At 42.0% G+C, this 19,848-nt stretch overlaps 3 protein-coding genes across 4 annotated transcripts; 2 read left to right on the top strand and 1 right to left on the bottom strand.

The window, feature by feature from the left end:
* Positions 1-767: 767 nt before the first annotated feature.
* atp6v0cb (ATPase H+ transporting V0 subunit cb) lies at positions 768-8,310 on the top strand. The gene is made up of 3 exons (XM_082544281.1): positions 768-1,080; positions 5,650-5,833; positions 7,316-8,310. The coding sequence occupies exons 1-3, from the start codon at positions 1,005-1,007 to the stop codon at positions 7,521-7,523; spliced, it is 468 nt and encodes a 155-aa protein (XP_082400407.1). The 5' UTR covers positions 768-1,004; the 3' UTR covers positions 7,524-8,310.
* Positions 8,311-8,815: 505 nt separating this feature from the next.
* Positions 8,816-12,503, bottom strand: nubp2 (nucleotide binding protein 2 (MinD homolog, E. coli)). Its single transcript, XM_082544280.1, has 7 exons — positions 12,396-12,503; positions 11,850-11,965; positions 10,766-10,964; positions 10,337-10,491; positions 9,984-10,094; positions 9,707-9,776; positions 8,816-9,276 (listed from the first exon to the last, which is right to left on the bottom strand). The coding sequence occupies exons 1-7, from the start codon at positions 12,409-12,411 to the stop codon at positions 9,137-9,139; spliced, it is 807 nt and encodes a 268-aa protein (XP_082400406.1). The 5' UTR covers positions 12,412-12,503; the 3' UTR covers positions 8,816-9,136.
* Positions 12,504-13,899: 1,396 nt separating this feature from the next.
* Positions 13,900-19,847, top strand: spsb3b (splA/ryanodine receptor domain and SOCS box containing 3b). 2 transcript variants are annotated; one of them, XM_082544511.1, is made up of 7 exons: positions 13,900-14,012; positions 16,060-16,195; positions 16,686-16,866; positions 17,394-17,581; positions 17,680-17,782; positions 17,861-17,986; positions 18,806-19,847. In XM_082544511.1, exons 1-7 carry the CDS (start codon positions 13,972-13,974, stop codon positions 19,306-19,308), a joined length of 1,278 nt encoding a protein of 425 aa, XP_082400637.1. In that variant the 5' UTR covers positions 13,900-13,971; the 3' UTR covers positions 19,309-19,847. The 2 variants fall into 2 exon arrangements, with proteins under 2 accessions (XP_082400637.1, XP_082400636.1); XM_082544510.1 differs by having other exon boundaries at positions 13,911-14,012; positions 16,027-16,195.
* The last annotated feature ends 1 nt before the right edge of the window (position 19,848 follows it).

Below are 19,848 nucleotides of genomic sequence, written 5' to 3' on the forward strand. Positions count from 1 at the left end.
CCCATCTCCAAATGTTCTGTTCTTGTTTTATACCCCTGATTTACTAAGATACTGGCCAGTTAAAGTGATCGAAAGGAAGGAGGCCTGTGGTCCTTGTGGAGAAATGGCATCACGAGTCATGAGGCTATTACAGTAGCACTGGGGGAGGGGGCCTGCATGTAGTGCTGACTTGACTAGGCAATGCAGAGTGAGCAGGGTAAGAGGAATAGATGGGAGAAGAGGAGGAGGCATGGGGACTGCACAAGCTTTCTCTGAGTCACACATGCAGACATTCTTCATCTCTAACTCGGGGTGCGAGCTCTCATGACCCCTTCCTCTTTCTTAATCTCAGTGAAATGGGGATTCTCCCACTGTTATGTGGTACATTACTGCATATCACACCTGACTGCAAACCACCTTCCACTAAATGGCCCTAGCCCGGGTGCAAGGTGTAGAAAATAATAAATAAGATATCTATTGCTTTCACCCATCATTTCGTCCTCATTCTTCAGAAGGGTGAATTAAATGTAGATATCAAAGGGAAAGCCTGCAGCGGAGCATACCAAAGTGAAGCACAATAGGGGTGACCTTTAAAATAAAAGGTGAAAAGAAAGAACAAAAACGCTGTTTTTGCTCAGACTACGTCATTAAAACATCGCTTTAAACCCGTACATTTTCTTTCGTAAACAGTCTGTGTCGAACAGTAAATCATTAACCTTTTTTTTTTACTGCGCCCCCCTCTCACCCTGTCAGTGATAGGTTTTGTCCGTACGACCAGTCAGGTGATATTTTCCGCTTCGCCATTTTGTACTGCTGCGCCGGGTATTTATCGCAGAAGTCGTGACTGTTTCGTTTACACTGTTAGGTTAGGCGACAAGAAGGTTCCTTCTTAGTATAGTCGCTTCAGCATTTCAATTCCGTGGCCTTCGACAGGTTTCGTGAAGTGCGCTTTTTGACACACCAGATATAATTAATTTTGTATATTTAGTTTATTTTTTTTTTTATACCGTAAAACGTGAGAAAGAATGTCGTCTTCCGAAGGCCCCGAGTACGCCCCGTTCTTCTCAGCGATGGGTGCCTCTGCGGCGATGGTGTTCAGCGGTAATTATAAAAGGATTATATTTCATATATCAATTATTATTTAACCAGTGGTGCAGTTTTCTTTTGCAGCTTAATCCTTTTTGTGTGTGTGCATGTGTCCCAACGCGGCGATCTCAGCCATAGTACTTCTTTCCGAGCTAAGTGTGAGGGCCGTCCGCTATCGTGGCAAAGCTAATCTCGAGCAGTCGTTTATTTAGACTTCGCTGGTGCAGCCAGTGATTGTTGGCGTGTTCCCAACTTGCTAATTTTTAGTTTGTATTTCTTTGTGAATACAATTGTCACAGCTAGCCTTCCCGCTTCATCATGAGACTGCGAGGACTAGTCAAAGCTAGTTGACTAGCTGATGACGACTACAAAAGTTAGCTCTGGCGTTAGCCTGTTTTGTCTAAAGCAAAAGGCACGAGAGAGGAAGGGATGCGAACATATACGATCGTGCCAATACTCTATTCAAATAAAGTAGTATTATGAGACTGAGTTGTAATATGGTTCACTCGTAACACAGCCTTTTGTTAGGGTGCTTCTTTTAGGCATGTTGGGTTGATTGCCACTTTCCTCTAAAATGCCACCCTGCTGCATTAAGGCTACAAGGGTGTTGAGTAATAAGTTGGCGGAGTTGTATTAAGAAAGGACGCAATTTTAGAAAGTGAAACTCGTAAAGCTCGAGTTTTTTCGCTCTACATAAACTGTTTGAGTTTTGTTTGTAGCGTGTTATCGAAATTACTGGTTGGTTGAAAACCTCTTTCTTACAACTGAGCACTGGAAACCAGGATCAGCTGGTTAACTTCCTTATTGGTGTAAGGAATGACACAAGATCACATGATTATCACATGATGAGCCTTCTGACTCGGAAATGCCATCTGGGTATTTATCTTCTTACACGTTAACTTCAGGATGTTAAAGTTAAGAAGTCAGCAGGGAATTGTTTTAAATATCAAGTCATTGTTAACTAGTTTCAACAGGACTGGTTTCAGGGCTTTAAGATGGAAAGTGGGAAGTAATATAAAAAGTGAACTTTGATACCTGCTTGTTTTTTTTAATTACAGGTCACAATTGTTTTATGGACTATTTCCTAATTTAATACTTCTCTTCCTTTAATTTGGTGTAATGGCAGTAATGTTTTTCCACACTTCAAAAATAATTTCACATTGACAAAGTTTACAATCATGCTGCAACAGTTAAACCACCAAGCCACTAATTGACCAATTTACAGAGTTGTAACTCCAGGCATGAGGGAGCTCTGTCATATTTATCTTGTTGATACCTTTTTTTCAAGACATCACAAGATCTGTGAAAAATTGGCATTTTCAGACCTCATCATGAGATTTCATGAGCTGCAGCAATTCAGATTCAAATATGATATAGTGAGTGCAAGTAATAAGTAATAATGCCCAGCGATTAATCATGTGTTATATGTAATTGCCCCATGTTAGAATACTTATTATTATTTTTAAGTCTGTGATGGTGAAAGAGTAACAAGTGGGACACTGCAGAGAAGAAAGGGGGCTCGTGCTTGCATGAAAATGGGGACTTTTTATGAATCGAGCTTCAGCTTTGAGCAGTCTAATTGTTCTGTGGTTTCATTAACAGGAATTGTTGCCTGTGCTTCTGTGACATCAATCACTGCAGTGTACATGAGCTCTAAAATAGTGGCTGCCATTTAAGTTTATTCTCAACATGTCGTACTTTAAGGGGTTGGCTAAAGATTCTTACAATAGAATATTTTAAAATGTTTGAACGTATCTGCTGAAATAAGTGGATGCCTTGGTTTTTAATAACGGCACTTGGCGTCCTGCTGTCACATGCTGTGAGTTGCAGCAGTGGTGTCAGGTGATAATGAATTGTTTTAGTGATCTTTAGCTAAGAACAGGTGTTACAATCTGTGGGACAAGTAGCACTTCTCCTGTGGCAGCATTCTTTCTGTTTCTCCTCCTTCATGAATCACCACAGCACCTTTTCTCTCTGCAGAACCAATAAAAATAAAATGTAGATTTATATCCTGATTGACAAACCTACTGATTGTGGGGTTGATGCATGTTCATTGCTTGAAAAACTGCTTCTCTTGCGCTGCAGTAAATTTTCGATTTCCTGCAAAGCTTATTTTTCTTTTTTCTGCCTAATCATTTTTAGAAAGTGATTTTTAGTTACTTGACCTTTAATTAACATTTGCGTTATTTCTCTGTCTTCCGTGTTGAGAGATGATTGGTGATGGCACATATAGGTTCTAGACATCCCCCTCAAGCTTCTGATGCAATATATCGGTCAGGGCAAGTCTTAGTTTTCACAACCAGCATCTTTTCCTTTCCACGTTGCAGCTAGAAGTCCTGTTTTCTAAGACTGGTTAACGGTTTTCGAATGAAGAAATTGCAGTTTCATGTTGAATTTCTTTTCTTTCCTCAAAACCAGTGCTTCCTCATTTATCTGCATTCATGGCAGACGGATGGGCTGTCTGCTGCGTAGGCATTTCGCATGCAAGATCATCTCTAGCTGCAGGCACCTCCCGCTCTGACAGAATAAGACGTCATAAGGGCATCCCATACATAAAATATTCTGTGGGTGGAAAGGAGGAAAAGCTCTTTACCTACGCTGCGGGGATTAGGATTAAAATCCAGAGGTTTTTCTTCCACACCACTGTAGAAACCATTCTGCCACACATCAAACTTTTAATCATCAGGACAGAATAAGAATGTTTATCAGCGCTCACCTGTCACGCTTGAGTAAGGCCTAATAGACCAAGAAAGAATAGTCGAGGGATTATATTACTGACTGTAATGTATTACACTCACTGATGATGGACGGCTGAATTTTTCTAAACTTTTAAATAGACGAAGGCTGAAGTGTGTTAGCATATTGCCCTGTAGTCATTTGGTTTATCAATATAATAGTTTTCTTTTGGGGAAAATGCTTTAAACATCGCTGCTGTCTCAATCAGTTTTTATATTGAAGCACTTCGGTCAGTGTCACGTCTAATTTAAAGCATTTACACCCCCGGCTGAAAGTTTGGCACCTCCAAAGTCAAAATGAAAAGTAAAACTCTTTTTCTCACTTCTTTTGGTTCTTGCAATTCTCACAAAAAACAATGCCCAGTCATACAAAGACACATCTGAGTAGATGAGCAGGAGTGATTTAACCTCTAGTGATATCATCAGTCTGATGTTAAATCAATATAAGTAGTGAGGGGGGTGTGGGCTGGCTGCGGGCTGGCTGCCATGTGCACATTTGTGGATTGGCCTGAATCTCCTTCCTGTCTGTCTCTAGATCTGTTTGCCAGATATCCTCGCAGCTAGTCTTATTTAAACTGACCAGAAAGCCATCTCTCCAGGCTCTACACAGTGCAGGACACCTCGGGCTGTGTTTACCAGGCTGTCTCCAAGGATGATCTCACAAGAGACTTTTCAGATTTAATCATCATCTGCGTGTTGGCTACAGAGAGCCAAGAAAATGACATTGTCAGGGCATTGGTTTTTACACCACTGATATGACAAGGTCAGCTTAAGATCATAGTGGCCTCATAAATGAGAGGTTACAGATTTACACTTTTTTTTTTTTTCCCCGTATTCTCAAATATTTTGTTACATGGGATTTGCCAGCTTGGTAACAAAATTTGAGTGCAAAGGCTGTATTGAGCAATATTGTTGAATTTGTGAAAACTGAAAATTTCCCAATAAAAATGTGAATGTGTTTATAGCCAAAATGGTGGCCCATACAGAATGTAAGCAGTGTGTGGTCAGAGCTTTGAGCTGTTTGCTTTGAAGTGAATGAACAGGTTTGCATTAATGTGCACACACCTTTGACAGAGGAAACCTTGTCAAACCAGCCTCTCTGATTCTCGACCCTCTTTCAGCCTTTTGTTTGTATATTGAGAAATGAGCCACATTGACCTTTTTTGTCAGGCAGAATTATGACTTGTTGTTAATGGATGTCTTTTCTTCTATATTTGTTTATACTATGCTTTTCTCATTTCGAAACGGGCAACTATTGATTTTTCTTTTACTCTGCTCCTGCCGTCAGACTTGTGTGTGACGCAGACGGTGCCGTTGTAAGTCACAGATCAGCAGAGCTAAATTCGCTGGTGAAGCTTTTTGTTCTCTACGTCCCCCATTACTTTACAGCCTGACAGGCTAAAGATGTTACACAGCAGATGTTGCAGGGTTGTGAATAAATATGTATTCACACTGCAGTTTTGTGTGTGTACTGAAGCCCAAAGTTCTTCAGAGTGTGATATATATACAGCTCTGCAGCCTAATTCTGAAATAACATTGGTTGAATGAGAATACATATTTAATTGTCTAAATCTGTATTTGTAGAAAATGTTTTCATTGGTTTCAATTTGAAGGGGAAAATTTCCCAAGTAGAGCCATGTTGGATTTTTAAAGGGAACAGAAACTAACAGCTGTGTCGTTGCTCCATCTCCTGTTTCGCTTCTGCTTCATTATTCAGCTCTGCCTTCTGGGTTCAGTCATCTGTCTACCAGCCCATTGTGACCTGTGACCTGTGCATTGTAGTTTATGTGCTCTAGTTTGCTGTGTTTTTATTTATCTAACTCGTTATCATTTCTGTCATTCCTTACAGCCTTGGGAGCAGCCTATGGCACAGCCAAGAGCGGTACAGGTATTGCTGCCATGTCTGTGATGAGGCCAGAGCTCATCATGAAGTCAATCATCCCTGTGGTCATGGCGGGTATCATAGCCATTTACGGCCTGGTAGTAGCAGTGCTGATTGCCAACAACACTGCAGAGAAGCAGTCTCTTTACAAGTGAGTTCGCCTGACAAATTATTTTCTATAGATGCACAATTTGCAATTTTTCTTTTTCTTTCTGAAAGACTGACCGTCCAGTTCTGCTTTTAGACAATTTGGATTTCATTGTGTGTACTCTAATTTGGAATATTCAATCATTAAAGGACGTTCTTCCAATCTCGCTCAAAATAATGAGTTCTGGGATGGTGAACAGGGCAAAGAAAAAGTGTCAAGTCCCTCATTATCTAAGGCCAAGTCACACAAGTATAAAGACGAGATATATGTATAAAAATATATAAAATTTCAATCAGTTGGTAAGCAATTGCTGGCAGGCACTAGGTGAAAAAGGCCATTTGCACCAAAAACCACCTTATGATTGCTTTGGTTGCTGCATTTTCCAATAATTTCATGAACAACTCAGACTTCTCTGCAAACAGTTGCCAACCAGGAGCCAAGTGGTGGTAAAACTTGAACAAGTGCAGACGTTTTTGGTTTCTTTCACACTTTTCAGCCTTACTACCACTTGGAAAGTAGTTGGTTTGGAGAGAAGTCAGCCTCTTCCATCTGAACCTTGGGCAACCACGACAACCTGCTAGCAACCAAATCAATCACAAGCAAGTTTTCAGTCCAGCACTGTAAGCCTGTTTCACCTATCACCAGCCAGCAGTCATTCGCTGGCAGGTCGGATATCACATTTTTCCGTAGCAACCTGTTTCACGGTCGCCAATCTGTTGCGGGGATAACTGATCAAGACGGACAATTATTCACACTCCATATTTATTATAAATATTAAGAAATATTTGTTCCAAACATCCTTGATTTCTATCTTAATTCATTTATTCTGTGTAATGCCTGACAGTATGGGCAGTGTGCAGTATGGCCATATACAGGGAGCTTTACCAGAAAAAGTAATAAGCTATTGAAACTGCTTTTTTTTTTTTTTTTTTTTTTTAAAGAAGTAAAAGTGTTGTGGGGTTTTTTACGCACTTCACTGAGTAACGCACATGATTTGTTTGTTTGTTTTGTTTGTTTGTTTTTGTTACTACACAATGGAAAGGTATAATGATCTGGAGATGAACACCACATGATCTACTTTGGTTTTTTTTTTGTTTTTGTTTTTTTAAATTTCAGAATGACTTTTACTCAGTATCATCAGACTTTTAGCTGCTCTGAGTGTTTGCCTGGGCTATCGAGTCCCTTGCTATAAGGAAAGTCTGTTAATTGAAAAAATGGGGAATGAGTCATACTGTTGAACTGAGATTCAACAGTATGACTCAGTAACTGGGGGGAAGAATCAAATGAACATGTTGGTGATTGAATAAAATGTTGCATTGGTTACAGCTTGTAAAAGAAATATCAGCTTTTCGGGTCACTAGACTTGTATCGAAGGACAGGCTGTGATTAGTCACATTAGTCTTGAAGATGCTCTGATTTGTGTCAACTTCAAAGGTTAAAGCAACATCTTTGTGCTAACCACTGTCTGTGTCTCTCTCTGTGCAGGAGTTTCCTCCAACTCGGAGCTGGGCTGAGTGTGGGCCTCAGCGGACTGGCAGCAGGTTTTGCGATCGGCATTGTCGGCGACGCGGGCGTGAGGGGCACAGCTCAGCAGCCAAGGCTTTTCGTGGGCATGATCCTCATTTTGATTTTTGCTGAGGTCTTGGGTCTCTATGGGCTCATTGTTGCTCTAATCCTCTCAACAAAAGGTTAAAAAGAGAGAGGAACGGGTTTGGGCGGGGGATTTTGGCACGCAAGATGAAAGAAGTGATGCAGGAGGGGTAAAAATAAATTAAAATGGCTCCATAAATATGGTCTTATCTCAACAATGTGTACAGTCGTCCCAATTTGATAGTCAACTTGTAAATGCGCAATGTAGTGATTTGTCTGTCTTGTGTGTGGGTGTGTGCGTGTGTTTAAAAACAACTGTATGATGAAGATTCCTTTTCTCCCTCCACTTATTTCAGGCTTTGAGGCCAGCTTGGCCTCTGGTCTTAGAGAGCTGACCAAAGGGCCGTACAGCTTTTCTTTTTTTCCCTCTCCTCCCATATCAGCCTGGGAGTTGACACGGTTTCTGCATTAATCTTGAGGATCTATTTGTAAAAAGAAATGTGTATGGACTAAAAAAAAATTTTTTTTTTCTTTTTCCACTGATTTTATTTATAAGAAATTGTTCTTTGAACTGTTTAATGCAGCAAAAGTCTCTTAATTCCCCAGGATATATACATATATAAATATATAGACATATAAATATCTATATAGATAGATTTAATGCACTGTGGGTTAATCGTGATAAGTGGTTGGAATTCCTCTGGACGTAATTCTTGGTTTAATAATTAAGATTGCCTTTAGTATGTTGCTGGTGGAGTGGGAGTTTTATGTGTAGCTGTATTCTAATCATTGCGAACATTCTCAAACTTCAGTGTTTTTCCTGTAGTACTGCTGTTTGCATTAAAAGTGTGTGTGCCCTGTGTTGGGGTCTCACAAGTGTAATTTCCACATTTCATCTCCTCTCCATCTTATTCACCTGCCCCCTTCTCCTCCCCTCATCCGTGGATGTACTTCATCTCTTCCACATTCCAGCCGTAAGAATCCTGCATGGGTTTTAGTGTTTTGTTGCTGTTGGAATATGAACCTGAAGCACAGGCTGGTTTCAGAAGATTATGATCCAGATCAAGAATCAAGACTTATGATATCAGATTTAAATAATATCATTGCAAAAAATGAGGGTTAAATGGTGTTTGGGAGATGTGTTGTAGGATGTAACAGGGAGATTAGTATGCAAAATTCGACCTAGTTTCCTACATGGACTTGACCAATTTGATCTGGAGTCTTGTTTTCTGAAAATGGTACTGCTGCTGACGCATTTTACTGAAGCACCAATCGACAAACCTGTATTGTCACTGGTATTGAATTTATCCTGATGTGTCGACGTGAATGTTTTCACAATTGAATTAAAGATTCCAACTTAGATTTGACTTGCGTCCAAACACACAGACTGTAGCGTTTTCAGTACTCCATATTTTATTGTCGTTTAAAGCCTCTCTTGGGCAGCACAGCTTACCATCGTATTACAGACCAACATACAAAGAAAGGTCAGCTGAGTTGTTAACAGTAGTTATCTTTGTTTTGTTCCGCGCTCAGAGCCGACAATCTTCAAACCACAACAAGTGCAGCTTCAGCAGACATATGCACAAAGTCTGCTGTGCAGCAGAGATAACGGACACTACCAGCATGATCAGTAAATGGTTACATAAGGCTGGAACTAAACAAAGGAAGTCAACACTTCTCATGTAGTTTTCACACCACAACTATGCAAAATCTGTCTCAGTCAGTTTGTAGGCTGTTGAGCAAAGTCTGACAAATACTGCTAATGGCACTGAAGGTGGCACTGTCAGGAAATGACTGTGTGAAGTCTCTGCCCTCCTCTATACTGGCGCTGAGAAGAGGATCCAATGGCACACAACCTGAAATGAGTGAAAAGAGATGACTGATCCCACATGAGGTTAACTCTTAATACACATCCCAGCATCCTCTGTTAGTAGTGCAACTCAAATTAGTCATTGATGAAATGTGCTATAGTTTTGTGTGCTGGCTAAAGCTGGCGACTCAATGCCACTGGTGAGCTGATCGATCTGCATTATTGATTTTCACACAAAGTGGTTATGCAGTCAGGAGAAATTATTGAATTATCTATTCATCTGAGTGACACCTACTGATCAGTTATGCATCATTCTTTTGAACAAAGTGTCTGCATAGACTTTAAGCAGCATGGAAGTGATGGAAAACCCCCAGAATCATGACTGGTGGGTCAGGAGTGACACTTCCTGCTAGTGTACTGAGACACCTTGTGGCTGCATGCTAGCATTACAAGTAATTCACTGCTGTGACTCTCACCTAGAAACACAGACCCAGTCGTTTTGGCCAACTCTTCACCACCACCCTTTGAGAATACATTGCTGCACTCCTTAAAAAAAAAACGAAAAAGGTAATGATTAAAATAAAATCAGGTTATTCTAAATGGAGAACCAAAGAACGGAGATAAGACTAGAAGAGTGCTAAATAAACATAGTTTGGTGAGTAAATAACTGAGGACATATTAAAAGGAGCACAGTGTCTGATAAGTTGTATATTTCAGTAGAACAAATAAACAGCAGCATAAAGGCTCACTCACAGAGCAGTGTGGACAAACAAATCCACTCATGTTCTCTACGATCCCCAGGATCCGTACACCTGTCTTCTTGCAGAAGGTGATCTCTCTTCTCACATCACCTGTAGATACTGCCTGTAAGAAAATACATGACCAACTTACTTTGAGTGTCATTCATAAAAGAGTGTTTTTATTAGCATGCATTAGGTGGTCCAGCAGTTCTGTCTGTAATAATGACCCCAATAAAAGGAATATATGACAACATATTTTGGTCTTTGCAGAAAATACTACACAAGAGAGGTGCAGTGATGGCCAGTGTTCTTATTTACCTTACTATACAAAACGTGTGTTTTTTCTTGCCTCATTCTGATATGTACCTGAGGGGTGGTGACCAAAATGGCTCCATCCACTCTGTGCTTCTTAAGGTTTTCCAGTACGGACAAATGCTCATCTGATGTCCCGGGCGGTGTGTCCACCAGCAGCACATCCAGCTCTCCCCAAGCTACATCTGACACAAACTGACCAATCAAAGCTGTGGGTAAAGCACATGCAGACATGGATAGGATGAATGGTAGAACAAACTTGAGCTCAACAGCAAAGTCTTCAAACACTGGGCTGGTGATGCAAACAGTCACATTGCACAATTACTTAAACTTAGTACTGTGAATGCACACAGGGTTGGAGATTCTTGGGAAGCACAGGGTGCTTGTTTGTGGTGCTCTTCAAGACCTCAAAGGATGTCTTGAAGAGCACCTTCACAGGTCTTGTACAGTTCAAGCCTTTCAGATTAGTAGTCTAGCAGATACCGTTTTTCTTGGGACCCCTCCACACCACAGCTTCATCTGGGTCCTCCAATAGAAAGCCAATAGACATAAGGGCCAAGCTCTTCTGGGTGTCAGTGTATACCGGCACCCAACCCGAGTCACACTGGTGCACGTCGGGCTGGCCCATACTCAGCATACGAGGAATGCTTGGCCCACAGAGGTCAACGTCGAGGATGCCAACCTGATTAAACCAGAAGTTCCTGAATGAGCTTCCCATTTGTATGAACATAGTCAGGCATAGCAAAACAAAACAGTAACACTGATGGGTGATTTCTCCATTTAAAAAAAATAATGAATCCAATTAAGCATTATAATGTGTTGTAATATAACAGCATGGTGGTAGGGCTGTTCGATGTAACGATATCGGATGACGATACAAAAACATATGTCGTTTCATTTTATGCTATCCTTTGTTTCGTGGTGTCGCAAAATAAACTGTTTACGGTAATATTTTTTCATGTTTTGATGGTCACTGTAGTGGCTTTATTAAAGTTCTCTCTTTCTCTTATATTTAATATAACCACACTATGGACGGACAAGCCCCTGTTTTTATGCGTTGTGGTTAGCAACAATGACGGTAACACCATCGCGTGTCCGCTTGTTTATCTTCCACATAAACCTTTCACAATAAAGCTCAAGATCCTGTTGAGACTTTTCAAAATAAACTGAATCACGTGAAAGAGCAGATTATTTACGGATGAGAAGTAAAAAAGAGCCGCCAGGTGCTAAAAAATAAACCTTAGACTCAAACGTTAGAACAGGCTTTTCCCCACAGCACTCCGTGTAATAAACACTCACAAAGAAAACGGTGGCTGTTACAACTTGTGTCTAAAAATGTATAGTTTCATGCATCGGTTAAAACACTGGACTCCAGCTACATGACGCGCAGCTGGAAACACTTCCCGCAAGATGGAGCTGCCCGAGATTCACAGAATTTACAGAAAATGTTACATTTTTGTGATTTATATCGTTATCGGGACGATAGATGTCTTATATCGGGATATGAGATTTTGGTCATATCGCACAGCCCTACATGGTGGCATATCTTGACATGAACTAAGCTCACCTTCTTCCCAGCATGCTTCAGGGCCAGCGCCAGCTCTGTGGTGATGGTGCTCTTTCCCACTCCTCCTTTCCCTGACAGAACCAACACAACGTGTCGGACCTGGCCCAAGTTTCCATCTGATTTAAAAAGCAGAAAAAAACTAATAAATTAAGGCTTTATTAGTTTAAATTTAAACAAGCTATGAGACATTCTACCTAATCTGGAAATAGGTTTTAGATAGTGCGGAGGGCACGAGCCCAGTTCACAAGTTCAGCATCAAGTTACTGTCGTTACAGTGCACAGTAACTATATAATTATACATGTTTATTACAAACTTCACTTTTCTAAGGCGATGAAGGCCTTTTACTGAGTATTGAACGACACGGTGGTTAATCCTTAGCAAACGACAGTCAAACATAATCTGAAACGGTCAGTTAGCTTCTGGTAGTTAATTGGCTAAATTAACCGTCAACTACCGTCTCCTAGCATGACAATACACAAAATATATGATAATTAAAAACTGCAGGTATTTGCGAATACTTTTGTTCGCCGGTAACTTCGACTTACCATTAATTTCTTCCATATTTTGGATATCAAATATGCGCACAGAACATGAGGGATCAACTTCCGATATAGTCACGCAGCACCTATCCAATCATACAATACATCCTACATCCAAGTCCCGCCTTTCTTTAAACACAACCAATAGGTTTCTGAAGGGTAGTGCGCTGCATTCAAGAGCGAAGCAAACGTTCAAAAACACAGAGTAAACACGCCCTTGACTGCATGACAATGGTGATCATTATTTTAATCTGGGTCGAAATCTAGAGTCCTACCACGCCAATTTTTTTTAATCTTTGGTTGAGACTGTTATCTGACCAGAAAGCAACAGTTTTAATTAAATGTCGTGTTTAAAATACTTTACTTCCTTTGACTACGATGACCTGGATGACTGAGAACCTTCACAGACACTTTACTTCTGTGTAAACGCTTTTTGGAGAAAAGCAGAAAAAAAATGCTTTTGTTAACGTTGCTGTTGACTGGGAACACAAAAACAAACCACAGAGCAACTTGTTGGGACGGATGAATATGGTTTATAGTTTTTGGGGTTATAAGACTTTATTACGAGAGGAGTGCCAAGCCCATTTTAGAGAAATTTCGGAGTGACGCACAACACCCATGCCCATGGATTTGATTTTCCTCTTTAGCGTTCTCTCTTTTTCTTAAATGGATCGTATTGAAGATGTGTTTTCACAATTCGTCTTTCCATTTAAAACACAAAACCTCGCCTGAATTGGACGTGCACACATTTTCAGCCTTTTTTTCTTTGTTTTTTGTAGACATACAGTGTGGGGAAAAATCTTAAATAGGAATGTGACGGGGGGCGGGGGGGGGGGGGGGGGGGGGGGCAGATGGGATATTGCACAGTGGCAGGAATGAGCAGCAGTACAGACTGAACAGTACAGAAGGTTTTCTTTTGTGGCAGTTGTTACAGTATTGCACTTTTTAAAAAATATATAAATATCAATAAAGTGGAGTGACCAGTGCAGATTAAACAGAGTACTTGTAAAGCAAACAGACTCCTGTAACGTCTGCCAGATGGTAATAAGGAGAAGAGCTTATGTGCTGGGTGGCTGTGCTCCTTGATGATGCTGTGTGCTTTACGGTGAAGACAAATGTCCTGAATGACAGGAAGCCTCATGCCAGTGATGTGCTCTGCTGCCTTCACCACCCTCTGTAGTGATTTACGGCTGCTGGCAGAGCAGCTTCTGTACCAAACTGTAATGCAGCTTGTCAGCAAGCTCTCAATTGCACACCTGTAGAAATTTGAGGTGATTTTGGCGTTCATGCCAACTTATTCGTCTCCAGGTTTGTATTATCAGCAACCCACAGATCAGAATCTGTTCAGTAGCAACAATCCCACAGCATGAATATACCCTATATATAATTAATATATAGTTATTATGCTTTATAAATACCGCAACTAGGTGACTACACAAACCAACATGAACTCCTCCTCCACACAGGTCTTATCCAATAAGCTGTGAAGAGGGCGTGGAGAAGTAATGTTTACTTCTGTCTTGTAAGAAGTGGGACAGATGCACGCTGCACCCGTGACACACTTGGATATAGAGACACACCAATGAGCCACTGCAACACAGTGAGCAGGAAGAGTACAGCAAGGTAAGCACAGAATTCCTGCTGGGAATGACACAGTCCTGTTGCACTGCCTGTTATATATGTGCTAAGATAAAGGATCTGATCATATTTAACGGAACGATTCATCGCAAGCGTTATGAAGTAGACAGCATTCCTTCATGAGGAAATGGATCAGATTCAGGTACATGCGTACATTTTCAGTAGTTTTAAACGTGCCTTCATTATTGCTGTGGCAGTCCACTGGCACCATACCTGTCCTTACATAGACTGACAAAGGAGCTGCTCAAACTCGGTGCTCCGGATGATGATGCATTTAGAGTAATGTAGGGTAAGGCCCAATTAAAATGAGACTGGCTCCAGACTAACTAATCTAAATTAATGGCACTCTCCTGCACCTGTTTGCAAAGCGGTAACCAGCTGTTCCCTGCAGGCATTAACCATGAGAGTTAACAACTCAAGATGTGTAGTTTTTAGCAAATAAAGGCTCTGGTTGTGGTTTGGGTCGTTAACTGTATGTTATTACAGGGTATAATAAGTCTGCTACTCATATTATTTTGTAAACAAGGGTACATTTCAGAGAGGCAAACGCTGCCATTGAGGCATGTGATTGTGCATTTGGTAAACAGTTTGAATAAGATTAGATTCGATGTTTGAAAAAGCACACACAGTCTGGTGATGTTCTGGTTATTGCATTTGTAATTACAGTGTTTTTAACGAGTAAAGCTGACTAAGAATGGAAACAGTGTTGTTGACAGCTTCATTTGTAATTGACTGCAGTCAGCTATTATTGTAGTCTCAATAGTGTGTGCGCATTTTATAGCTGTTTACTGGCTGCCACTCCTTGAGCCTGTTTCTGCCAGAGTTTCCAGCCTGTTTTCCTCCTCACTGTTGCCAAGTTCTTGCTCAAAGGTGGTCATATGCTTGTTGGAATCTTTACGTTACAGCTTGAGACGACTAGTGTTGTGATTTGGCGCCATATAAATAAAACTGAATTGAATTATTGCTCTGTTAACAGCCAAAATCACATGATACAAATGATATAGGTTTCTTATTTTAGCTGTAATTGCTGTTACACCTGACCCACTTATCAGTGGTCAGGTGACCCTGGGAGTCCTGTGAAGCATGGGGGTCCTGTGAAGCATGGGGGTCAGCTTTAAAAAGTCAAAGGCGTGCATGAAAACACATCCTGTTGCTAACTGTGGCATATGGGACAGATGGAAATAGAGAAGCTGACACACAAAGATCATTCGAGGTGACTAGAAAGGCTTCCTCACAGTAAATCGTGCAGCTTGTCTCTAACTGTAATATCATATATGGAAGTGAAAAATAAGGTCAGCAAACAAAACAGCTGAACTGACAGAGAGTAGTTTGGATTGACCTACTTTCAGTTGCCCTGCAGGTTTGTTAGAAACTGGTGAAATATGATAGCAGTGAGAGGTGGTTCAGACATGTTTTTGGGCCTGGGCCTTATTTTGTAGTTAAATTTAGATGAGTCAGTATGCTGCTTATTCCTAGACGACCCTCACCAGATTTTATACAAGGGGGGAGGGGGGGCTTTATATTAACTAAAGTGTCATATAATTATATAGTGTAGTATTAAGTGGACACGGCCCTGAAAAATAAAGGCATTAGACTACGTGTCCTTGGGGAGTGGAATGCTGTAGACTCTCGCTCATGCTTGCCTGGGAAAAAATAGATAACAGGGGACCATCTTCTAGTGAAAAGTTGCTGAAACGCTGTTGTTTAGACTTGAATGAGCGAGCTGGTAATAAAACTGTTAGGGGCACACCACCATTTTGAGATCCGCGGCAATGTGTCATGCAGGAAGCGTCTCTCTTCTAGAAGTATTGTGTAAGAGAATCAAAGTGTGAAATGATACTGAGCAGTGTGTTGTCTTCCATCGGATGCCTATGAGGAATCAAAAGAACTCGGTGAAGTGTTGATATTTAACAAGTACACGTACAGTGCTAAGCAGGAGTTTAGCAGTGACTGCACTTGACATAAATAAGAAATACGTGGCCTCCTGTACTTGTGCCAGCTGGTCATCAGGTGCTGGGTTGGCTTTCCACAGAACTGCAATGCTAAGAAGAGGCAGAAACGGACGGGCTCGGCACTTGGCCTGGAGTCAAACCTGGCAAGAGACAGATGCCATGGCTGTGATCCAGTCATCAGACAGAGAGGAACAGGAGGGTCGGACAGTCACACAGGTGAGACTTTCCTGTTTGTGTTTACTGGAATATAATTGAAACTGGGCTAAATGGAAAAGTGGTTTCACTGGAAATGAAGAACTGTATCCCTGCAATGTGAAACAGAATAGTTCTATTTAGAGTAAGTACAGCTAGTTTTTCCACTTGGACTGTTCACTTTCTGGAATAGCAGTGTGTGAAATGTGGTCATGACATGACAGCATGCCCAGTACTTTTAAAGAATCTTCTAAGTTTACTTGCTTGTATGCATGACCTCACATCACTAGTGATACACAGTGTTCAAAAACATAGCACACAAGTTCCCGTCTGGCTCTTTAGATTGCAAACTTTCCCCTTTTTTTTCCATTCAGCCTTGGCAACCTATGTTGCTCTTTGATAGCAATTTGTTGTGATCCTGATTCAGCTCTACTGCTGGAGCTCACTGCCCCCCTGGACTAGGGCCACGTCCGTGGACTTACAGGATCCTGTTTGTAATGTTTGCGTCAACCAGATCAGTGACTTGGAGCCTGAGGTGGATTACCGGGCCGGGTTCCAGACTGTCTCTGAGGTGGTGGCATTGCCAAGCACAGTACCAATGAAACAGGAGTCTTTCTTCCACTGTGACCCAGAGGAAGAGCTCAGTCCGCTTCTTGGCGTCATCAGTGACTGTCTCTATGGGGAGGAGGACAAAGGTGAGCAGAAGCTGATGAAAGACAGCATAAAGATGCATGTAAACAATATTATAATTTGGGCATGTTGTAGAGTCTTTATATGCTTACGGCTGTCTGTCGGGGAATATTAACACTATATTCATTCATATTCCAACTTCTGTGCATTGTAAAGGTGTGATTAGTGCCACAACAAGCTTTCACTATCAGTGTCATGTTTAAGGTTCAGGATGGTCAGAAATCAACATCTTCATTTATTTCCTTTGCAAACTCATGAACAGAATAAGAAGGCTGAGAGTCACGTACACACTGATAGATCTAACACGCTCATGATAAGCAGCTGTAACATTTACCCATTAAGATGTTACCAAATTATACTGAGCACAGCATATAGCGGTGCCATGAAGTTTAAAGCTATTTGATCACAGATCCCTCAAAACTGCATGATGAACAGCCTTAAAGTGGCGGTAGATGAAAAGCCAAGAAACGTCGGTGTGCTTCGTTTTTGGAAGAACATCTGGCATAACTGCTCGTGCATGGCGTGTGTCCAGGTTTTGACTGGGTGTGGGATGACCACTGTAAGTCCTCTGGAGCCTTTCTGAGCTGTGACAACAGGAAGGTGAGCTTTCACTCAGACTACAGCTGCGGCACCGCTGCAATCCGTGGCAACAAGGAGCTTGCAGACGGCCAACACTACTGGGAAATCAAGATGACCTCCCCTGTCTACGGTACAGATATGGTGCGTAAGAGAAGCTAAAAGAATACTAAAGTTGTAACAAAGTGACCTGAACATGAACATTTTTAAAATGTTTGTTTTGTTTTGCTTTTCTGGTGTAGATGGTGGGAGTTGGAACTTCAGAGGTGAACCTGGAGAAGTTCAAGTACAACTTTGGCAGTCTGCTGGGCCATGATGAAGACAGCTGGGGGCTCTCCTACACCGGTGAGTTATCAGATATAATGACTTTGATTGATAAGAAAACAGTAAATAAAACAAAAATGTTTCTCTGTGTGTTCAAAGGTCTGTTCCAGCACAAAGGGGACAAAATAAAATTCTCTTCTCGGTTCGGTCAAGGCTCGATCATCGGAGTGCACCTGGATACGTGGCACGGCACCCTCACCTTCTACAAGAACCGGCACTGCATAGGTTTGTGTTTTCCTGCGTTTTAAGGATAAGTAGAAGCTTTATTTGTCGGTTGCAGTTGCCTGCAGCTGAAATGACAGACCTACTCGACCATACATAAAATATACAAACACTGGGGAGACAGGTCGGGCTAGGCAGCAAAAAAAAGGGATGGACAGTGAGATGTGTAACACATAGGGGCAATTCAGGAGAAAAAAATGGTTTCTGCCCATGATGACTTCCAACAAGTGAGTCATCATGAGGAGAAAACAAAAACCTCCATAGCACATAAAGAAGCACAGATATCATCACACTGTAACACCATGAAACACAGATAAGCAACATAAGTGGGGAGGGTGGGTGCACCAATGTACACAGTGGTCATGGTCACTGCGATTATTCGCGCCTCCAGCTGAGCCGCTGTCTCCATCGGGTGGGAGGTAAGCATGGGAGGAGGCATTGGATCCATGGAAGGGAGTGTGGTGAGTGCACGTCAGTATCAGTGTGCATGTGTGCGTGTCGGGGTGTGTGTCCTGAGTTCAGCTTGAGAAAGTGTCCTTTCGCCTGTTAGGCCAAGATCAACAGTCCGCAGCCTACGCAGGTGGCCTTGAGGAATAGGGCAGAGAGTCAGGTTGTTCTCGTTATCATATCTCTTGGAAGCATGTTGTTGTTCTCCTCGGTGTCAACCTTCAAGTAGCTGGCGCCATCGGGGGGTGGGGGTATAGCCACATTAGAGATGTAGGTAACTGGTTTAGGGCGAACGGACTGCATCCATTTTTCAGTTAGTTACGTTTGTCTGCATATTCTAATAATCCCAATGGGCTCTGCCTGTCCTGCCAACAGGTGTGGCTGCAACAAGGTTACACAACAAGAAGTTGTACCCCATGGTGTGCTCCACAGCAGCCAAGAGCAGCATGAAGGTGATGCAGGCCTGCTATACACCCACCTCCCTGCAGTACCTTTGCTGTGCAAGGCTGCGCCAAATGTTGCCGTGTTGCCCAGACCTGTTTAATGCCCTGGATCTGCCCCCTGGCCTGCGTGTCCTCCTCCACATACAGCTGGGCTGGGTCTTCAGCCTCAGCAGCAGCCCCGAACCCTCAGAGGAGCAGGAGGATTTCGGCAAGACGAGCCTGCCTTCGAGCCCCTGCCCCAACCTGAGCCCGGTGTCCAGTGCCTGTGCTTCCCCCAGCCCCTGCACCAGTCCGATTCCCAACACGGACCCTTACCCGTCACCTCAAACTCATTCCAGCGCTTGCTCCTGTCCCCCATCTCCTCCCAGCAGCGACTACGAGAGCTGCTGCTCCGAGCCAGAAGATTATCAGTGCAAAAGGTGCCGTTGGACTTGACCACGTGGTCCAGCGGAGGAGATGTTTGACAAAAAAGAAAGAAAATTGGCACACAGCTTTTCTACCGTTGCCACAAATTTCTCCTTTTGTTGATCACAGAGAGATATTTTAGCCAACATTTGAGTGGATCGTTGCTTATTTGTTTGCTATGTAACAAGTATTTGTCTTCCACATAATGTTGAAATGAACAAGAACAAAGAGTGTGTGTGTGAGAGAGTGTGTGTGTGTGTGTGCGAGTGAGAGATGAGGCCTGCTGCCATTTAAAGAGGTTAGATTCAGAGAGAGAAGAGGCAAACAAAAGGTAAACTTCTAGAAAGCCGTAGACTCTGGAAGGAACAGAGGTGCTTTTTGATACTGTGAAATCGACTTTTTGTAAACGTGTTTTGTAATCGCCATTTTGCTTAAATGTCAAAGGTAGCTCTGCACTGCACTCTGCAGTTTTTTTTTTGTTTCATTTTCTATTTCCAGTTTTTGCTACTTTTCTTTATGGATTTTCTTACTCAGGTTCATTCTTTAAAATAAAACCAAAAAACTAGAAAG

Source organism: Aulonocara stuartgranti, assembly GCF_965226115.1.
Source record: "Aulonocara stuartgranti genome assembly, chromosome: 8".
Lineage (NCBI taxonomy): Eukaryota > Metazoa > Chordata > Actinopteri > Cichliformes > Cichlidae > Aulonocara > Aulonocara stuartgranti.

What these genes read in the sequence shown, in the direction of transcription:
- atp6v0cb (XM_082544281.1), top strand. Translation starts at nt 1,005, where the DNA reads ATGTCGTCTTCCGAAGGCCCCGAGTACGCCCCGTTCTTCTCAGCGATG. An exon ending in TGCGGCGATGGTGTTCAGCG is followed by an intron (nt 1,081 to 5,649) that starts GTAATTATAAAA and finishes CATTCCTTACAG; the next exon opens with CCTTGGGAGCAGCCTATGGC. An exon ending in GAGAAGCAGTCTCTTTACAA is followed by an intron (nt 5,834 to 7,315) that starts GTGAGTTCGCCT and finishes CTCTCTGTGCAG; the next exon opens with GAGTTTCCTCCAACTCGGAG.
- nubp2 (XM_082544280.1), bottom strand. An exon ending in TTTTGGTCACCACCCCTCAG is followed by an intron (nt 10,095 to 10,336) that starts GTACATATCAGA and finishes ATTTTCTTACAG; the next exon opens with GCAGTATCTACAGGTGATGT. An exon ending in TTGTTTGTCCACACTGCTCT is followed by an intron (nt 9,777 to 9,983) that starts GTGAGTGAGCCT and finishes TTTTTTTTTAAG; the next exon opens with GAGTGCAGCAATGTATTCTC.
- spsb3b (XM_082544510.1), top strand. Translation starts at nt 13,972, where the DNA reads ATGAGCCACTGCAACACAGTGAGCAGGAAGAGTACAGCAAG. An exon ending in AGGGTCGGACAGTCACACAG is followed by an intron (nt 16,196 to 16,685) that starts GTGAGACTTTCC and finishes TGCGTCAACCAG; the next exon opens with ATCAGTGACTTGGAGCCTGA. An exon ending in CTGTCTACGGTACAGATATG is followed by an intron (nt 17,582 to 17,679) that starts GTGCGTAAGAGA and finishes TTTCTGGTGTAG; the next exon opens with ATGGTGGGAGTTGGAACTTC.